At 56.7% G+C, this 14,867-nt stretch overlaps 1 protein-coding gene across 3 annotated transcripts in view; it reads left to right on the forward strand.

Moving 5' to 3' along the window:
- Positions 1 to 1,093: 1,093 nt before the first annotated feature.
- PDE4A (phosphodiesterase 4A) overlaps positions 1,094 to 14,867 on the forward strand; it is a 37,054-nt gene continuing 23,280 nt past the window's right edge. Inside the window, exon 1 of one of the 3 annotated variants that reach the window (XM_047829609.1) lies at positions 1,094 to 1,615. In XM_047829609.1, coding sequence (XP_047685565.1) covers positions 1,296 to 1,615 — 320 coding nt within the window. In that variant the 5' untranslated portion in view covers positions 1,094 to 1,295. Of the gene's footprint in view, positions 1,616 to 12,859; positions 13,224 to 14,482; positions 14,709 to 14,867 lie in introns of those variants that run through there. The other 2 variants (XM_047829619.1, XM_047829646.1) reach the window with 2 other exon arrangements.

Genomic DNA, 14,867 nt, shown 5'->3' on the forward strand with positions numbered 1-14,867 from the left:
CTGAAAAGGGCATGGGGATGCATCCCGCGGCTGCCGGGGACCTGCCTCAGTTTACCTCCTGCAGAAGCGCTTTACAAGAGGCGGCGATACACAGAGCGGTGGGCGGGCAGCTGCGGTGTCTTCCTGGAGCCACACGGGGACCAAAGGGACACACCCCAGAAACACCCCAGAGCTGCCCTCAGGCCGACCACAGACACACACACACACACATACACACACACACACACACACACACACACACCAACACGTATAGACTACTTCATACCACAGTCAAACCACGGAGGCTGAATTGCCTGCACAACTCCGCAAGCACAGACCAACAATACACACCCAAACGCGTGGGTACACATGCACAGCCCCAGGCCACCAGAACAGACCCCATAGAGGCGCACACCCGCCAAACAAGCGGCACACGTGCGCACACCTCCTTCACCCACAGACACACAGATACACACACAGCGAAATCCAGGGAAACAGGCAGACCGCAGCAGCCAACCACGTGCGCGCACACACTTCCAGCCGACACGGAAAACACAGACAACCCTCGGAAGGGGCCACGTGCACGCACATCCCGCACCGGGCACACACCGTTGCCATCTTCCGACCCACCAACAGGAGAATCCCGGAACATCGCCGTTGCCAGCCGCAGGGACCGCGTCGGTGGCACCGGGACCACTCCCCACACGCTCCCCCCGGACCAGGGGTAGCGGCGAGGACACGCCAGCATAGGGCTCCGCCCCCGCCATGATGGACGGACTGACTGACACACCGGCAACCAGTCGGGTGTCTCCTTCCTGATCGGATTAACCGTTTAACTCCTTCTTTCCCGTGCACGCCGCGGCTAGGCAGGGCGCTTAGGAGAGAGCCGAGTTCCGGCGCCCCCTCCCCTCCGGGAGCGGGGCTCTGCGTGGGCGGGGAGGGCCCCCCTCCTCGGGTGGCTGCCCCCCACAGGCCCGGACGGTGGAGGAGGAGGGGGGCGGCGCTGACAGAGCGGCGGGCGGGGGGCGGGGAGGGGCGGGACGGGGCGGGGGAGCCGGGGCTGGCGCGGAGCGGGGTACCGAGCGCGGAGAGCGCTGCCGGTCGCGGAGCAGAGCGCCGGCCGCCGACCGCAAGCCGCGGCGCCCGGCCCGGGGGCGATCGGCCCGTAGCGCCCCCGGGTCTGTCCCCGGGGCGCCATGGCCCCAGCGAGGCCGGGCGCACCCGCGGGGCCCCGGGCGCGTCGGCTAGCGCGCCGCTGAACAGGGTAAAGCTCGGAGAGGCCGGGGTCCCCCGGGGCACAGGAAGGGGCCGGCGCCATGGAGCCCCCGGCCGCCCCTTCGGAGAGGAGCCTGTCTCTGTCTCTGCCCGGGCCCCGGGAGGGCCAGGCCACCCTGAAGCCGCCCCCACAGCACCTGTGGCGGCAACCGCGGACCCCTATCCGTATCCAGCAGCGCGGCTACTCTGACAGCGCGGAGCGCGCAGAGCCCGAGCGGCCGCCACACCGGCCCATAGAGCGCGCCGACGCCGTGGACACCGGCGACCGGCCCGGCCTGCGCACTTCTCGCATGTCCTGGCCCTCGTCCTTCCACGGTACCGGCACCGGCAGCGGCGGCGCGAGCGGAGGCAGCTGCAAGCGGTAAGACTCCGGGCGGCGGACGCGCGTGGAGCGGATAGGCGCGCAGAGAAGACGCCACTCGCCCCACCGACCGCAGGGGGCGCTGTGCTGCGGGTGGAGTCTGAGTGACTAGCGGGGGTGTGTGTATTGGGGGGGGGGGAGTTCCACTGTGGGGGCGTCCGGGACCCGACCCTGGTGGTGCCCTGTACCCGAATACCCTTCCTACTGAAGCTGATCCTGGGGTCGACTTGGGGGGCGCCATGCTGCATGTGGTAGTAACGACGCCTCGATTCAGGGCTGCAGCTTTGGAGTCTGCACCCTTAGTTGGTGACGGTGCAGAACATGGCTAAGCTGGGTACTTGAAGGGACTTTCCTGGGGGCACTGAACTGGCAGCTAGATTCACTACGCTTGTGGATGATCTCGAGGGCACTGTAAGGGACCGCTTCCTAGGATCCCAGTGTTTCCTCCAGGCTGAGGGGCGCTGGCCATCCTGGGGAGTGGAGGACTGTGCGGGGGACATTCGGGGGACTCGCCCTGAAGCAGCTGGGTTCACAAATCCAGAGGGGGCTTTGGGGGGAGCACTGTGTTGGGAGCCTGTGTGCCGGGTTGGAGCTTCCTCTCAGGACAGGAGTGTTAGGTTCAGTAGCTGCCCGGAGGGAGGAAAGAGTGTCCAGGGGGTGCACGATCCCGGCCCAGGGTAAGGGAGTCTCCCTTACCTCCCAGAAGGGACGGTGTTAGTGAGGGAGGTGTTGGGCTGACTCCAATGGTATCCTCACTGACCTGGGGTGGCTCCAGCTGGTGGGGTATGACTAGCTGGGTCTGCCTTCGCTCCGTGCTCTGCCTGGGCTTCTGGGGCCCTGTGACTGTGACATAGGATTATGTGGGCTCTGGGGACAGTGATTATGGCTGTGGAACTGTGTGTGCTTCTGAGACAGTGATGGTGACACAGTGACGGTGTGCTTCCAGGACAGTGATTGTGACAGTGTGACTTGTGTACTTAAGAGTCACGGTAACTGTGACAGTATGACTGCGTGAGCTCCCAGGACCAGGATCGTGTGACTGTGTGCTTCTGGGACAGCGATTGTGACAATGACCGTGTGTGCTCTTGAGGCAGTGATTGTGTATGCGCTCCGGGGATGCAGCGATGGTGGCACTGTGATGTGTACATTCCGGGACGATGTGACTGTGTCAACAGGACTGTCTGTGCTCCCAGAGACATTGACTGAGACAGTGACATGCTCTCAGCTGCCTCTGTCCCCTGTGTCCAGGAGTCCTCTGACTTCCGGAGTGTGCTCCCTCTACCACCTGGTGTTCTCAGTTACTGTGCCTGCTCTAGTGGTGCTCAGGGTCTGACTGTGTGCTTTGGTGACATGTATGACCGATGGCTTCGACTGTGTGCTTTGTCTGACCCCCATGGGTGCCCCTCTGCTTGGGACGTCATTAAGACGGTCAAATCCCGGCCTCTTATGGCCGGAGTTCCCGAGGGAGGTCCCTCTGGGCTGTGACCCTGCAATTCTTGCTCTCTCTGGGGACTTCCAGCAGGCCCTACAGCCCCCCCAAACAACCCCCAACCCCATTGGAGACATACCCAGACCCAGCACCCCTGCCCCCAGCAGGAAGCGAGTGTCATGGGCCCAGCACACACAGCCTGCTATTTCCCAAAGGGAACCAGAGAGAAGCTGAAAGAAAACAAAACTGGAATCAACAGGAAATGCCAAGACCAAGGGCTGTGTGCCAAACTGGCTCAGGTCACTGTCCTGAGAGACGAATGAAGGAGCAGAGTGCAGGGGGCCCTATTCCTTTTTAAGGCCCCAGAGACTCCCCCTACCCTAGTCTCTGGGCTGCTGACTCTCTGGGGACAGTAGCTGAGTGGTAATAATCATCATTATCTTAGTGGCCTCTATCTTGTAATGGCTCACTCTTGGGCTCCATGCTGGGGACTTTCCTACACGTCTCTTCCTCTCCAGTGCCCCATCAGGTATTCCTGATGGACACACGGAGGCCCGGAGGGGCAAAGTCCCTTCTCCTTCTTGCCCAGGCTCACACAACCAGGAAATGGCAAAGCCGAGATCCCAACACCCATCTGTCTGATGCCTGGGGTCCTGGCACAACAAGTGTCTTGCCCTCTCTGAGCCTCAGTTTCCCTATCTGTTAAGTAGGGCTTTGGCACTGCTCTGTGGGAGGGGGGTGTTTGAGAGTTCTGTGCGAATGGGGATGTGTGTAAAGGACTGCACACCGTGAGTGCTCCGTAGATAGTCGCTCAGGGACCTGCACTCAGGGGAGGAGGTGGGGCTTGGGTAGACCTTGTCCCTTCAGGGTGGGAAGGAAAAACAGGAACCTCAAGTACAGGTTTCTGTTTCTCTGTGGGCCTGTGTAGCCTGCAGTGGTTGTGGCCTTGGTGCCAGTGTCCTCCCCCCACCCCTGGGCGGAAGGAGGAAGGGGAAACTAAGAGGCCGCCAGTGGGAACCTGGCTCCTTAGAATTGGCTTTCTGCCAGCCTGTGTCTCCAGAAAGGGGGTTCCCTGAGTGCGCACAGGGCGTTCCAGTGCTACCCACGTTGCAGTTCATGCAGCCACCAAAAACGGGATCCAGACAACCCTCCGGACTTGAGTCACAGGAACCCTCAGAGAGAGGGCACTGCCCCCCATCGGAGATGGCATCCACAACCCCCCTCCAGACCTGGGGATGCATGAGCCTGTGCTCCTGGCGCCCTGCGGGGCTGAGTCACGGCACCACCACGATCTGTCAAGAGGCAGATGGAGCTGGAGGAAGAGAAAGACTCTGTTGATGGTGGGGGCGGAGGGGGGGGGGGAACTTGCCTGAATTGGGGGCGGGGCCAACATACCGACCCCCTAGCCCCACCCCCGTGCCCTTCTGTACCCCCAAACTCTCCCCGCCGAGGGAGGGCGCTGCAGCGCCCCTGGGAGAGGTTGAAGCAGCTGGACTGGGGTCACCCTCTAGCCCGTGGCCTCTGTCTCCACTTGGATCCTTGCTCGCCCTCATCTCTGGCTCTCCCTTATCCCTGGCTGTGGCCTGGGAGCGGGTCCCTCCTCGCGCCCTCCCTCCGCGCGCCCTCTGCTGGATGATGAGAAAGGCACAGGCTGAGTGTGCGTTCCGAGCCCGGACCTGCCTGTGGGACTCTAGTCCCCGCGCAGAACAAAGTCGCCGCCGCCGCCACTACCGGGTGCCCCAGGTTATTATATCATGCTTATCGAGCGCCCCAGAGAGTGGGCGCCACGCCGGCCGACCGACCGCAGGCTTCGGGTGAGGTCCTCGCCCTCCCCGGGCGGGACCAGGCGGCAATCCCCATCCAGCCGAGCGCTGTGGAGACGGCCGCCTGGCGGATGCAGAGGAATTTGGTGGAGAAGTTGAGGATGCGGAGTCTCCTCCGGGCTCACCTACGGGCAGGCCCAGGCCGGAGCCTCCAACCTGCGTGTTAACTCCCGGTGTCTTTGGCGCTCTATTCCTGCCGAGGAAACTGAGAGAAGTGACTTGGCCAAGGTCACACAGTGAGGAAAGGCAGACTTGGGGTTAAAAGACCCAGGACTCCTGGACTCCAGCTTGGTGGCTAAGAATCAGATTGTAGCCCTGCCCACTGACTCGCTGTGGGACGGGGGCCCATGATCATGCCTCCCTGCGCCTCAGTTTTTTCCTTACTAAGCCTTTGTGGATAAGATCTGCCGGTCCCCAGGGCTGTGGTAAGGCCGAGATGGCCGCCGTTGGGGCTGGGCAGCCAGGAGCTGGGGCTTTTGAGAACTGGCTCCCAACATCTGCAGGGAAAAAGGGGGGCATCCTCTAAGTACAATCCTGGGCCCTGGCTGCAAGGGCACCCCCTCTTTCACCAGCCACAGAATGACTGCGGGCTCTGAGTAGCAGGTAGGGCTTTGGGCCTGGGGAACTGCAAACTGACCAGGTGAGGACACAGTTTTGGCAGGCACTGAGCCCACTGTCTTCACTCCTGAGTAAGAGCTCGCCCTTGACTTGCTGTGTGACCCGAGGACAGGATTTCACCTGTCTGAGCCTCATTTTCCTCATGTGGCCATCCATTCCACAGACACTGACTGCACATCTTCAGGCAGTAGCAAAGAATGAAATAGGCCCTGTCCCTGCTGTCCTGGAGTTCTCAGGCTAGTGGGTGAGGAAGAAATAACAAATAAAGGCCTATAATAGTTCCAGATGATGCCACGTGGGACATGAAGAGAAGAGGGATCCTGGGGTCAGGGAAGGCCTCGCTGAAGAGGTCACATTTTAGCAGAGACCTCAATGAAGTGGCAGAGGAGGCTCGGTGAGCCTGAGGGAAGAAGGTGACAAGCAGAGGGAACAGGCAGTTCAAAGGTCCTGGGGTAGGAGCATGTCTGTTATGTTCTAGGAAAAGTAGAGAGGCAGGTGTGGCTGGGCAGAGTGAGCAAAGGGTGAGTGGAAGGAAATGAGGCAAGGAGGTGCCAGGGCAGCTCACGTAGGGCTTCACAGGCTATGGTCAAGGTTGGCTTTAGAGTTCAGTTTATCTCTGACTTGCTAGGAAGGGACAAAGCTCACTGAGGTGGAAACAGACTGAACCGTGAAGGGCCTGTGGAGCCTAGTGACTAAAATCCCAGTCTCTGAAGTCAGACAACAGGGTCCGGGTGACCCTGGCCGAGTCACTTCCCCTTCCCGTGCTTCAGGCTCCCCATCTCTGAAATGGGCCTGTTCAGAACGCTATTTCCAAAGTCTGGCCTGAGGAATCAGCAAAACAGTGCAGGGAAACCTGAGGGCAGATGCCTAAGAATGCTCTTCCTTTCTGTTTGTGCCTGGACCAAGAGGTCCCAGTGGCCAGAACAAGGGTCTTAGTGGGTTTAGAGCAGGAGTTTTCACCTGAGGGCAATTCTGGCCTCCAGGGGACATGTGGAAAATGGCTGGAGACATTTTAGTTTAATGACTGGAGAGAAGTGCTACAGGGCATTATCTGGTGCCCAATGTCAATAGTGCCAAGACTGGGACACCCTGCATTCCCAACGAGGTGATATTACCTCCAAGGGGGTGAAAGTTGGTTCTTGGGTGGGTATACATAGATCTTACATTTATGTACAAAGCCCAAATGTACACATAGGACATAAACAGATACACAGTACAGGCATGCCTTGCTTTGTTACCGCACTTTTTGTTATTTTTTTAATGTTTTTTATTTATTTTGAGACAGAGAGAGACAGAGCATGAGCAGGGAAGGGGCAGAGAGAGGGAGACACAGAATCCGAAGCAGGCTCCAGGCTCTGAGCTGTCGGCACAGAGCCCGATGTGGGGCTCGAACCCACGGACTGTGAGATCGTGACCTGAGCCTAAGTCGGCTGCTTAACCGACTGAGCCACCCAGGCTCCCCTATTACTGCACTTTTTAAAGTTTATTTATTAAAGTTTATTTATTTTGAGAGAGAGAGAGAGAGAGAGAGAGAGAGAGAACATGCATGCAAGTGGGAGAGGGGTGGAGAGAGAGAGGGAGTGAGAGTGACAATCCCATGCAGGGCTCGAACTCATGAACTGACCTGAACTCATGAACTCGAACTCGAACTCATGAACTGACCTGAGCCAAAGTCAGATGCTTACCTGACTCATCCACCCAGGTACCCCAGGTTATTCATTTTGAGAGAGAGAGAGAGAGAGAGAGAGAGAGAGAGAGGTTGGAGGAGGGGGCAGAGAGAGAGGGAGAGAGAATCCCAAGCAGGCTCTGCACTGATAGTGCAGAGCCTGATGTGGGACTCGAACTCAGGAACTGCGAGATCATGACCTGAGCTGAAATCAAGAGTCAAACACTCAACCGACTGAGCCACCCAAGCTCCCCAGAGATACTGCATTTTTTACATGCGGTATCTCGTTTCTGTGTGTCCCATTTCGGTAGTTCTTGCAATGTTTCCAAACTTTTTCATCATTATTATTAGATTTATTCTGGTCCTCTGTGATCCATCTGCTGTTACTAGAGTAACCACTTGGGGGCGCCACGAACCGCACCCATAAGAGACCGCAGACTTCCTCGATGAAAGTCAGTGTGGGATCTGACTGCTCCCCGGACCAACTGTTGCCCAGTGTCTCCCTTTCCTTGGGCCTCCCTATTCCCTAAGACATAGCAATTTTGAAATTAGGCCAAAATTAGTCACCCTGATGGCCTTTCAGTGTTCGAGTGAAACAGTCACACCTATCTCTCACTTCAAATCAAAAGCCAGAACTGATGAAGCTTCGTGAGGAAGAAGTGTTGCAAGCTGACGTAGGCTGAAAGCTAGGCCCCTTGTACCAGACAGCGAGCCTCATTGTGAATGCAAACGACAAGTTCTTGGAGGAAGTTAAAGGTGCCACTCCAGCGAGCACAGGAATGATAAGAAAGAAAAACAACATTATTGCTGACTTGGGAGCAAGTTTTAGGGGTCAAGACAGAAGATCAAACTAGCCACAACATTCCCCTTAAGCCAAAGCCTCATCCAGAGCAAGGCCCTCACTCTCTTCCGTTCTGTGGAGGCTGAAAGAGGTGAGAAAGCGGCAGAAGGCGAGTTTGAAGCTAGGAGAGGTTGGTTCATGAAGTTTAAGGACGTAAGCTGTCTCTGTAACATCAAAGACGGAGGTGAGGCCGCAAGTGCCGATGTAGAAGCTGCAGAAAGCCATCCAGAAAGATCTAGCTAAGCTGATCAATGGTGGCTACACTAAAGAACACATTTTCTCTTTTTTTTTTAATATATTTTTAAAAATATTTATTGGTTTTTGAGAGAGAGACAGACAGCGCACGCCAGGGAGGGACAGAGAAAGAGAGACAGAGAGAGAGAGAGAGAGAGAGAGAGAGAGAGAGAGAGACAGGCTCCAGGCTCTGAGCTGTCAGCACAGAGCCTGACGCGGGGCTCGAACTCTGGTCGGGCAGATCATGACCTGAGCCGAAGTCAAATGCTTAACCGACCGAGCCACCCGGGCGCCCCCACAACACATTTTCAGTGTAGACAAAGCAGCCTTCTATCGGAAGATGCCATGTAGGACTTTCATAGCTAGAGAGGAGAAGTCAATGCCTGGCTTCAAAGTTTCAAAGGGCTTTCTTGTTAAAGGCAAATGGAGCTGGTGACTTTAAGTGAAAACCGGTGCTCATTTACCATTCTGAAAATCCTAGGGCCCTTAAGAATGATTCCAATGATTCTCTGTCTGTGCTCTGTAAATGGAACAACAAAGCCCAGATGACAGCACATCTATTTACAACGTGGTTTTACTGAATAATTTAAACCCACTGTTGAGACCTACTGCTCAAAAAAAAAAAAAAAAAAAAAGTTTCCTTTCAAACTATTACTGCTCATTGACCATGCACCTGGCCAGCCATGAGCTCTGATGGAGACATACAATGAGATCAATGTTGTTTTCATGCCGGCGGAGGCAACATCCATTCTGCAGCCCACGGATTGAGGAGTAATTTTGACTTTCAAGTCTTCCTATTTAAGAAATCCATTTTGTAGAGCTATGGATGCCACAGAAAGTGACTCCTCTGATAGATCTGGGCAAAATAAATTGAAAGCCTTCTGGAAAGGCTTCGCCATTCTAGATGCCACTATGAACATTCTGGTTCATGGGAAGAGGTCAGAATATCAGGTGCAGGAGCCTGAAAGAAGCTGATTCCAACCCTTGTGGAGGACTGTGAGGGGTTCAAGACTTCAGTGGGGGGAGCGCCTGGGTGGCTCAGTCGGTTAAGCATCTGACTTCGGCTCAGGTCATGATCTCCCGGTCCGTGGGTTCGAGCCCCGCGTCAGGCTCTGTGCTGATGGCTCGGAGCCTGGGGCCTGCTTCAGATTCCGTGTCTTTCTCTGCCCTTCCCCTGCTCATGCTTTGTCTCTGTCTCTCAAGAATAAATAAACATTAAAAAAAATTTTTTTTAAGAAGAAAGACTTCAGTGGAGGAAGTCACTGCAGGTGTGGTGGGAATCAGAAATGGAGCCTGAGGATAGGATTGCCTCACTGCAATCTCATGATCAAACTTGAATGGAAGAGGAGTCGCTTCTTATTGGATGAGCAAAGAATGTGGTTTCTTGAGATGGCATCTACTCCTAGGGAAGATGCTGTGAAGGTTGTTGCAATGACCAGGTTTTAGAATATCACGTAAAGTTTGTTGATAAAGCAGCAGCAGGGTTTGAGAGGATTGACTTCCATTTTGAAAAAAGTTCTGGGGGCTCCTGGGTGGCTCAGTCAGTTAAGTGACCAGGTCTTGATTTTGGCTCACGTCATGATCTTACGTTTCGTGAGTTCGAGCCCTGCATCGGGCTCCATGCTGGCACTGCAGAGCCTGTTTGGGATTCTCTCTCTCCCTCTCTGCCCCTTTTAGCCCCTCTCTCTCTCAAAATAAATAAATAAACTTAAAAAAAAAAAAAAGAAAGTCATTCTACGGTGGGTAAAGCACAGCATCACATGATCCAGAGAACTGACTCCTAAAAAGAAGACTCGATCAATGTGGCAAACTTCATTGTTTCCTTATTTTAAGAAATTATCACAACCATCCTGATCTGTCAGCAGCCATCAACATCAAGGCAAGACCCTGCACCAGCAAAAGGATGTACTCGCTGAAAGCTTGGATGATGGTTAGCGTTTTTTAGCAACAAAGTATTTTTCAATTAGGGTACGTACATTTTTTTTTAGACGTCACGCGCACTTAGTAGACTACAGTGTAGTATAAACGTAACTTTTACACGCACTGGGAAACCACAAAATTCATTTGGCTTGCTTTATTGTGATGTTCACTTTATTGCAATGGCCTGGAACCGAACCCACAATATCTCTGAGTTATGCCTGTGTATCGGTGGCTTTAATATTTCATAGAGAAGGCAGTTTAGGAGTTGGGACTGTCTAAGCAGGCTATTTCTTGGGGGGAGGGGGCAATAATGAAATAAAGGGTGGCAAACACTGGTCTAGAGCCTGGCTCAGACGCTCATTGGTTGTGTGACCTCGAGCAGGTTGTTTCTCGCCAAGACTCAGTTTTCCCATCTGTAAAATAGGGACAACAGTATATCACTTTGCAGGTATTTAATGAGGATTAAATAAGATCAGAGCTAGAGGTACTAAATGCCCAGGAGGCATTCTGGAGATTAGCTGCTATCGTCATCATCATCATCATCATCATCATCATCTGTATCCTCTTTTTTTTTTTTTTAATTTTTTAATGTTTATTTATTTTGGAGAGAGACAGAATGTGAGCGGGGGAGGGGCAGAGAGAGGAGGAGACACAGACTCCGAAGCTGGATCCAGGCTCCGAGCTGTCAGCACAACCCGAGGCGGGGCTCGAACTCACGAACTGCGAGATCATGACCAGAGGCAAAGCCGGATGCTCAACCGACTGAGCCACCCAGGCACCCTTGTATCATCTTGCTAGTACGGTGGCTTGTGCATTATAAGCTCTCTGTAAATGTTTTGTCAGATAATCATAGCTGGGGGCGCCTGGGTGGCGCAGTTGGTTGGGCATCCGACTTCAGCCAGGTCACGATCTTGCGGTCCGTGAGTTCGAGCCCCGCGTCGGGCTCTGGGCTGATGGCTCAGAGCCTGGAGCCTGTTTCCGATTCTGTGTCTCCCTCTCTCTCTGCCCCTCCCCTGTTCATGCTCTGTCTCTCTCTGTCCCAAAAATAAATAAACGTTGAAAAAAAAATTAAAAAAAAAAAAAAAGATAATCATAGCTGACATTCAGTGAGTGTTTACTATGTCCAAACACTTTTCTGAGGCTTTTTTTTTTTTTTTATTGTCCATCCAGGAGATGCATAGTATTATTATGCCAATTTTACAGTTGGGAAAACTGAGGCTCAGTGAAACGAAGTGGCTGGCCCAAAGTCAAATGACTAAGTGCCAGAGGCCAGACTCAAGCCTAGGTCAGCCAGTTCTGGGGCCCATGACAACAGAGCCAAAAGGTAGAGAGAGAAAGGTATTCATAGAGGCATGGCCCTAAAATAGAGATTCGTTCTGTTTTTCTTTCCCACTTCCCTAACCCCAAAGGGCCGCAGACAGGTTGGGGGAGTCTCTGGAATTATAACCAGCTGGCTAACTTTGTTCAAGAATCTTCACTTCAGTCTCCACTTCCTCATTTGTGAAAGGGGCGAACAGTGGTTGGGCAGGCAGAGCCACCGAAGGGACTCCAGAAAGTTCCTATCTGTTTGTACTGCTCTGCCGAGGGGAGGTTCGGCTTCTGGGGGCACCTCGTGAGCTGTGGAGGGCCCCAGTTCTAAGGGGCCTCAGAGATCCGAAGGGGTGGGAGGACGGGGCGGGGGTGGGGGTGGGCGGCAGATCTTAGGAGCCTCTAGGGGCTTGTAAACTCACTCAGCTTCTGTGTCTCAGAAGCTGTGGGGGGCATTCTGGAGGTGTCCCCAAGGACTGTGGGTTTATCTTGGTTTGGGGAGATAGCCTAGGGATATAGGACTGTCTTAGGAACTATGGAGGGATCTGGTTGTGGCCCTGGGGTCTATGGATTTTGATGGCAGCTACATGGTTACATGGGAGGACTCTTTGAGTCTGAAGACACCCCTGAGGTTATTTTGGTGTCTCTGAACTTGTGGGGGCATCTCCGGGATGCTGCCGAGCCACTCAGGGATTGAGGGGGACATCCGAGAGACTGTGGAAGCCATCTTAGGGTCTGTGAGGGACCCCAGAATTTGGGGGGCCCTCATGCAGACTGTGGGAATGCTCGGTGGCTGTGGGAAATTCTAGGGGTACTCTGGGGGCCTCTGCATGACTCAGGGATGGTGGGGGTGCTCTAAGAGATTTTGGAGACTTCTGAGGAAACCTGGTGATGGTCCCGGGATCTGAAGGAGTTTCATTTGTGGGTGTGTTCTGAGATTCTTAGGGTGCCCCTGGAGTTTGTGGGGATATATCAGTAACAATGAGGACATCAGTAAGGGACATTTGGGAAGCTATGGGATTGTCCCAGGGTGTATGGGGCCTCTCAGCGCATCTCTGGCTTTTGGGGGGGAACTCAGGGATTTGGGGGTACCTCTGGATTGTGTGAGGACAACTCAGGGATGGTTGGGACATTCTCTGGAATTTTGGGGACATCTGAAAGATCTTGGGGATGCCCCTGAGGTTAGTGAGGGCCACAGCGGTTTGTGAGAACACTCCAGGGATTTGCGGGGGGGGGCACCCCCGATGTTTGTAGAGGCGCTTCCGGCGACTGTAAGCACCTTAAGGGGACTGCGGGGAGGGCCCTGCGGTCTGAGGGGTGTCCCTCGCAGCCGGCAGCCGTGTGGGCGCCCCAGGCCCGCCCCGCCCCAGGGGCGGCCCCAGAGCGAAGCCGGAAGGGCCGAGGCGGCCCGGCGGGGTGGGGCCCGTGGGCCCCAGGGCTGGGCGGCCGGCCTGCGTGGGCTGCCCGGGGCAGGCGGGCGGCGCTGCTCCCCAGCGCCCGCTGAGGCGGGGCTGCCCCGCGCCCCCTGTGGTTATGGCGCGGCCGCAAGGCCTGGGCCGCATCCCCGAGCTGCAGCTGGCGGCCTTCCCGGCGGTGGCGGCGGCCGAGGACGAGGCGTTCCTGCCTGAGCCCCCGGCCCCGCGCGCACCCCGCCGCCCGCGTTCGCCGCCCTCGTCGCCCGTCTTCTTTGCCAACCCGTCCCCAACTTTCCGCCGGCGTCTTCGGCTTCTCCGCAGCCATCAGGATTTTGGCCGCCAGGCGTGGGCTGGGTAAGTGCGCGCCAGCGGCGGTGGGTTCGAATCTCCCTTGGCCACCCGGCAGGCCAGGTCTGGGGTTCCTAGCGGGCTCTCCGCAGTCTAACTTCCCCTCGTCCGTCCCAGGACAGCGATAAAAATCATCCCTGCCCTCCAGGGTTGCCGTGGAGACATCTGATAGGGCATGCAGTAGGCACTCAATAAACGTGAAGTTCCTCCCACTACCTTGGCAGACCTCAGTCTGCAGTCAGGCTTTGGACGAGTGAGGCCAGCCTCCCATCCAACCGCGATCTGGGGACACGTGTTCGAGTCTGCTAAGCCTCAGTGTAAAGGCCTGTGAAATGGGGCCAGCGCTGCCATCTGGGGGTTGCCTTGCCAGGAGGCTCGGTGATGTTACCGGGTGCACCGGGCACAGAGGGCAAATGCCCTTTGTCTTCCTGGCCAGACTCGGGGTGGGATGCGGGGGGGCTAGAAGCTTGCGGGCGAGGAGCCCGGAGACACATCCGGTCTGGCTTCCCAGTGTCCGTTTAACTTGGAAACCGAGGTTGACAGCCCAGAGGTGGGCACGGGCTGGCTCCGGGGGCTTTTCCAGAGCCAGGAGAGGGTCCTCTGGTTACCCCCTTGCCTCCCTACTCTCTGCATGCACTTGTTTGGGACCTGAGGTCCGAGACATAGTGGGAGAGGACACCGCCCGGACAGGCTCAGCGTCTGGACCCAGGGAAGAGATTGGCGAGGGGAGAGGAGAGGAGGAGGGGTCGGGAGCCCAGCGTGGAGCCAGGGAGGGTGTGTGTGTTGGGGGGAGAAATCAGTGCCTCTCCCCGGGTTTCTCTCTGTGTCGCTGTCTCCACTTCTGTCTTTCCTGTTTCTGTTCCTCCCCCTTCCCCGCATCCGTCGTCCCTCCCCTGGGTTTTTGTCACCGGACCCCGCACTCCGCCGCCGGCGCGGGCGAGTCTCTTTCCCCCTGGGGCGCGCTGCGTTCAGAGGGCTCCAGCGGGCCCAGCTCGACGTCATTCGGGAGGGAGGCGGGGCCAGGGACAAGGCGTGGCGGGGGTTGGGGGGGGGGGGGGCCGGGCCCGAGCCCAGGAATCGGGAGCCTGCCCCCCCTCCACCGCAGGCCCGGGGGGAGGGGGGCAAGTGGGAAGTGTGCACCGAGTTCCACAGGAGAAGGCAGGAGCGGAGCCCTCCCAGGCGCTGGGGACCCGGAGACACCCGATCGCCCGGGGCCCGTCCCTGGGGGGGTCACCGGGAGGGCGGGTGTGGAGGCGGTGCCGCTGGTGGCCACAGACACCTCGGGCCTGTGAACAGTGAACGCCACACCACCGTGCCGCCGTCCTCATGCTCGCCCCGACAGCGTTTGGCACCCATGCGCTCGGGTACAGCGCCTCGGGCAAGGCCCCGGCCCCTTGACCTGACACTGCCCCCCGCGGGCCCTGAGTCCCTGGCCCACTTCTCCTTCAGCGACGAGGACACCTGTTGGCACCCTCCAGGCAGACCTGTCAGGTGGGTGGCCTGGGGCCAATTCCCTCCTTTGCCACTGAGGGCTCTGGCTGGGGGGGGTGGGGTGGGGGGTAGAGGGTGCCCAGTGGGCCTTGGGGAGTCCCTAAAGTGGCTTCCAGGGTCTGCCTGCAGCCCCACCCCCTTCTCCAGCCCCCAAATTCT

Source organism: Prionailurus viverrinus, chromosome A2 (assembly GCF_022837055.1).
Source record: "Prionailurus viverrinus isolate Anna chromosome A2, UM_Priviv_1.0, whole genome shotgun sequence".
Classification (NCBI taxonomy): Eukaryota; Metazoa; Chordata; class Mammalia; order Carnivora; family Felidae; genus Prionailurus; species Prionailurus viverrinus.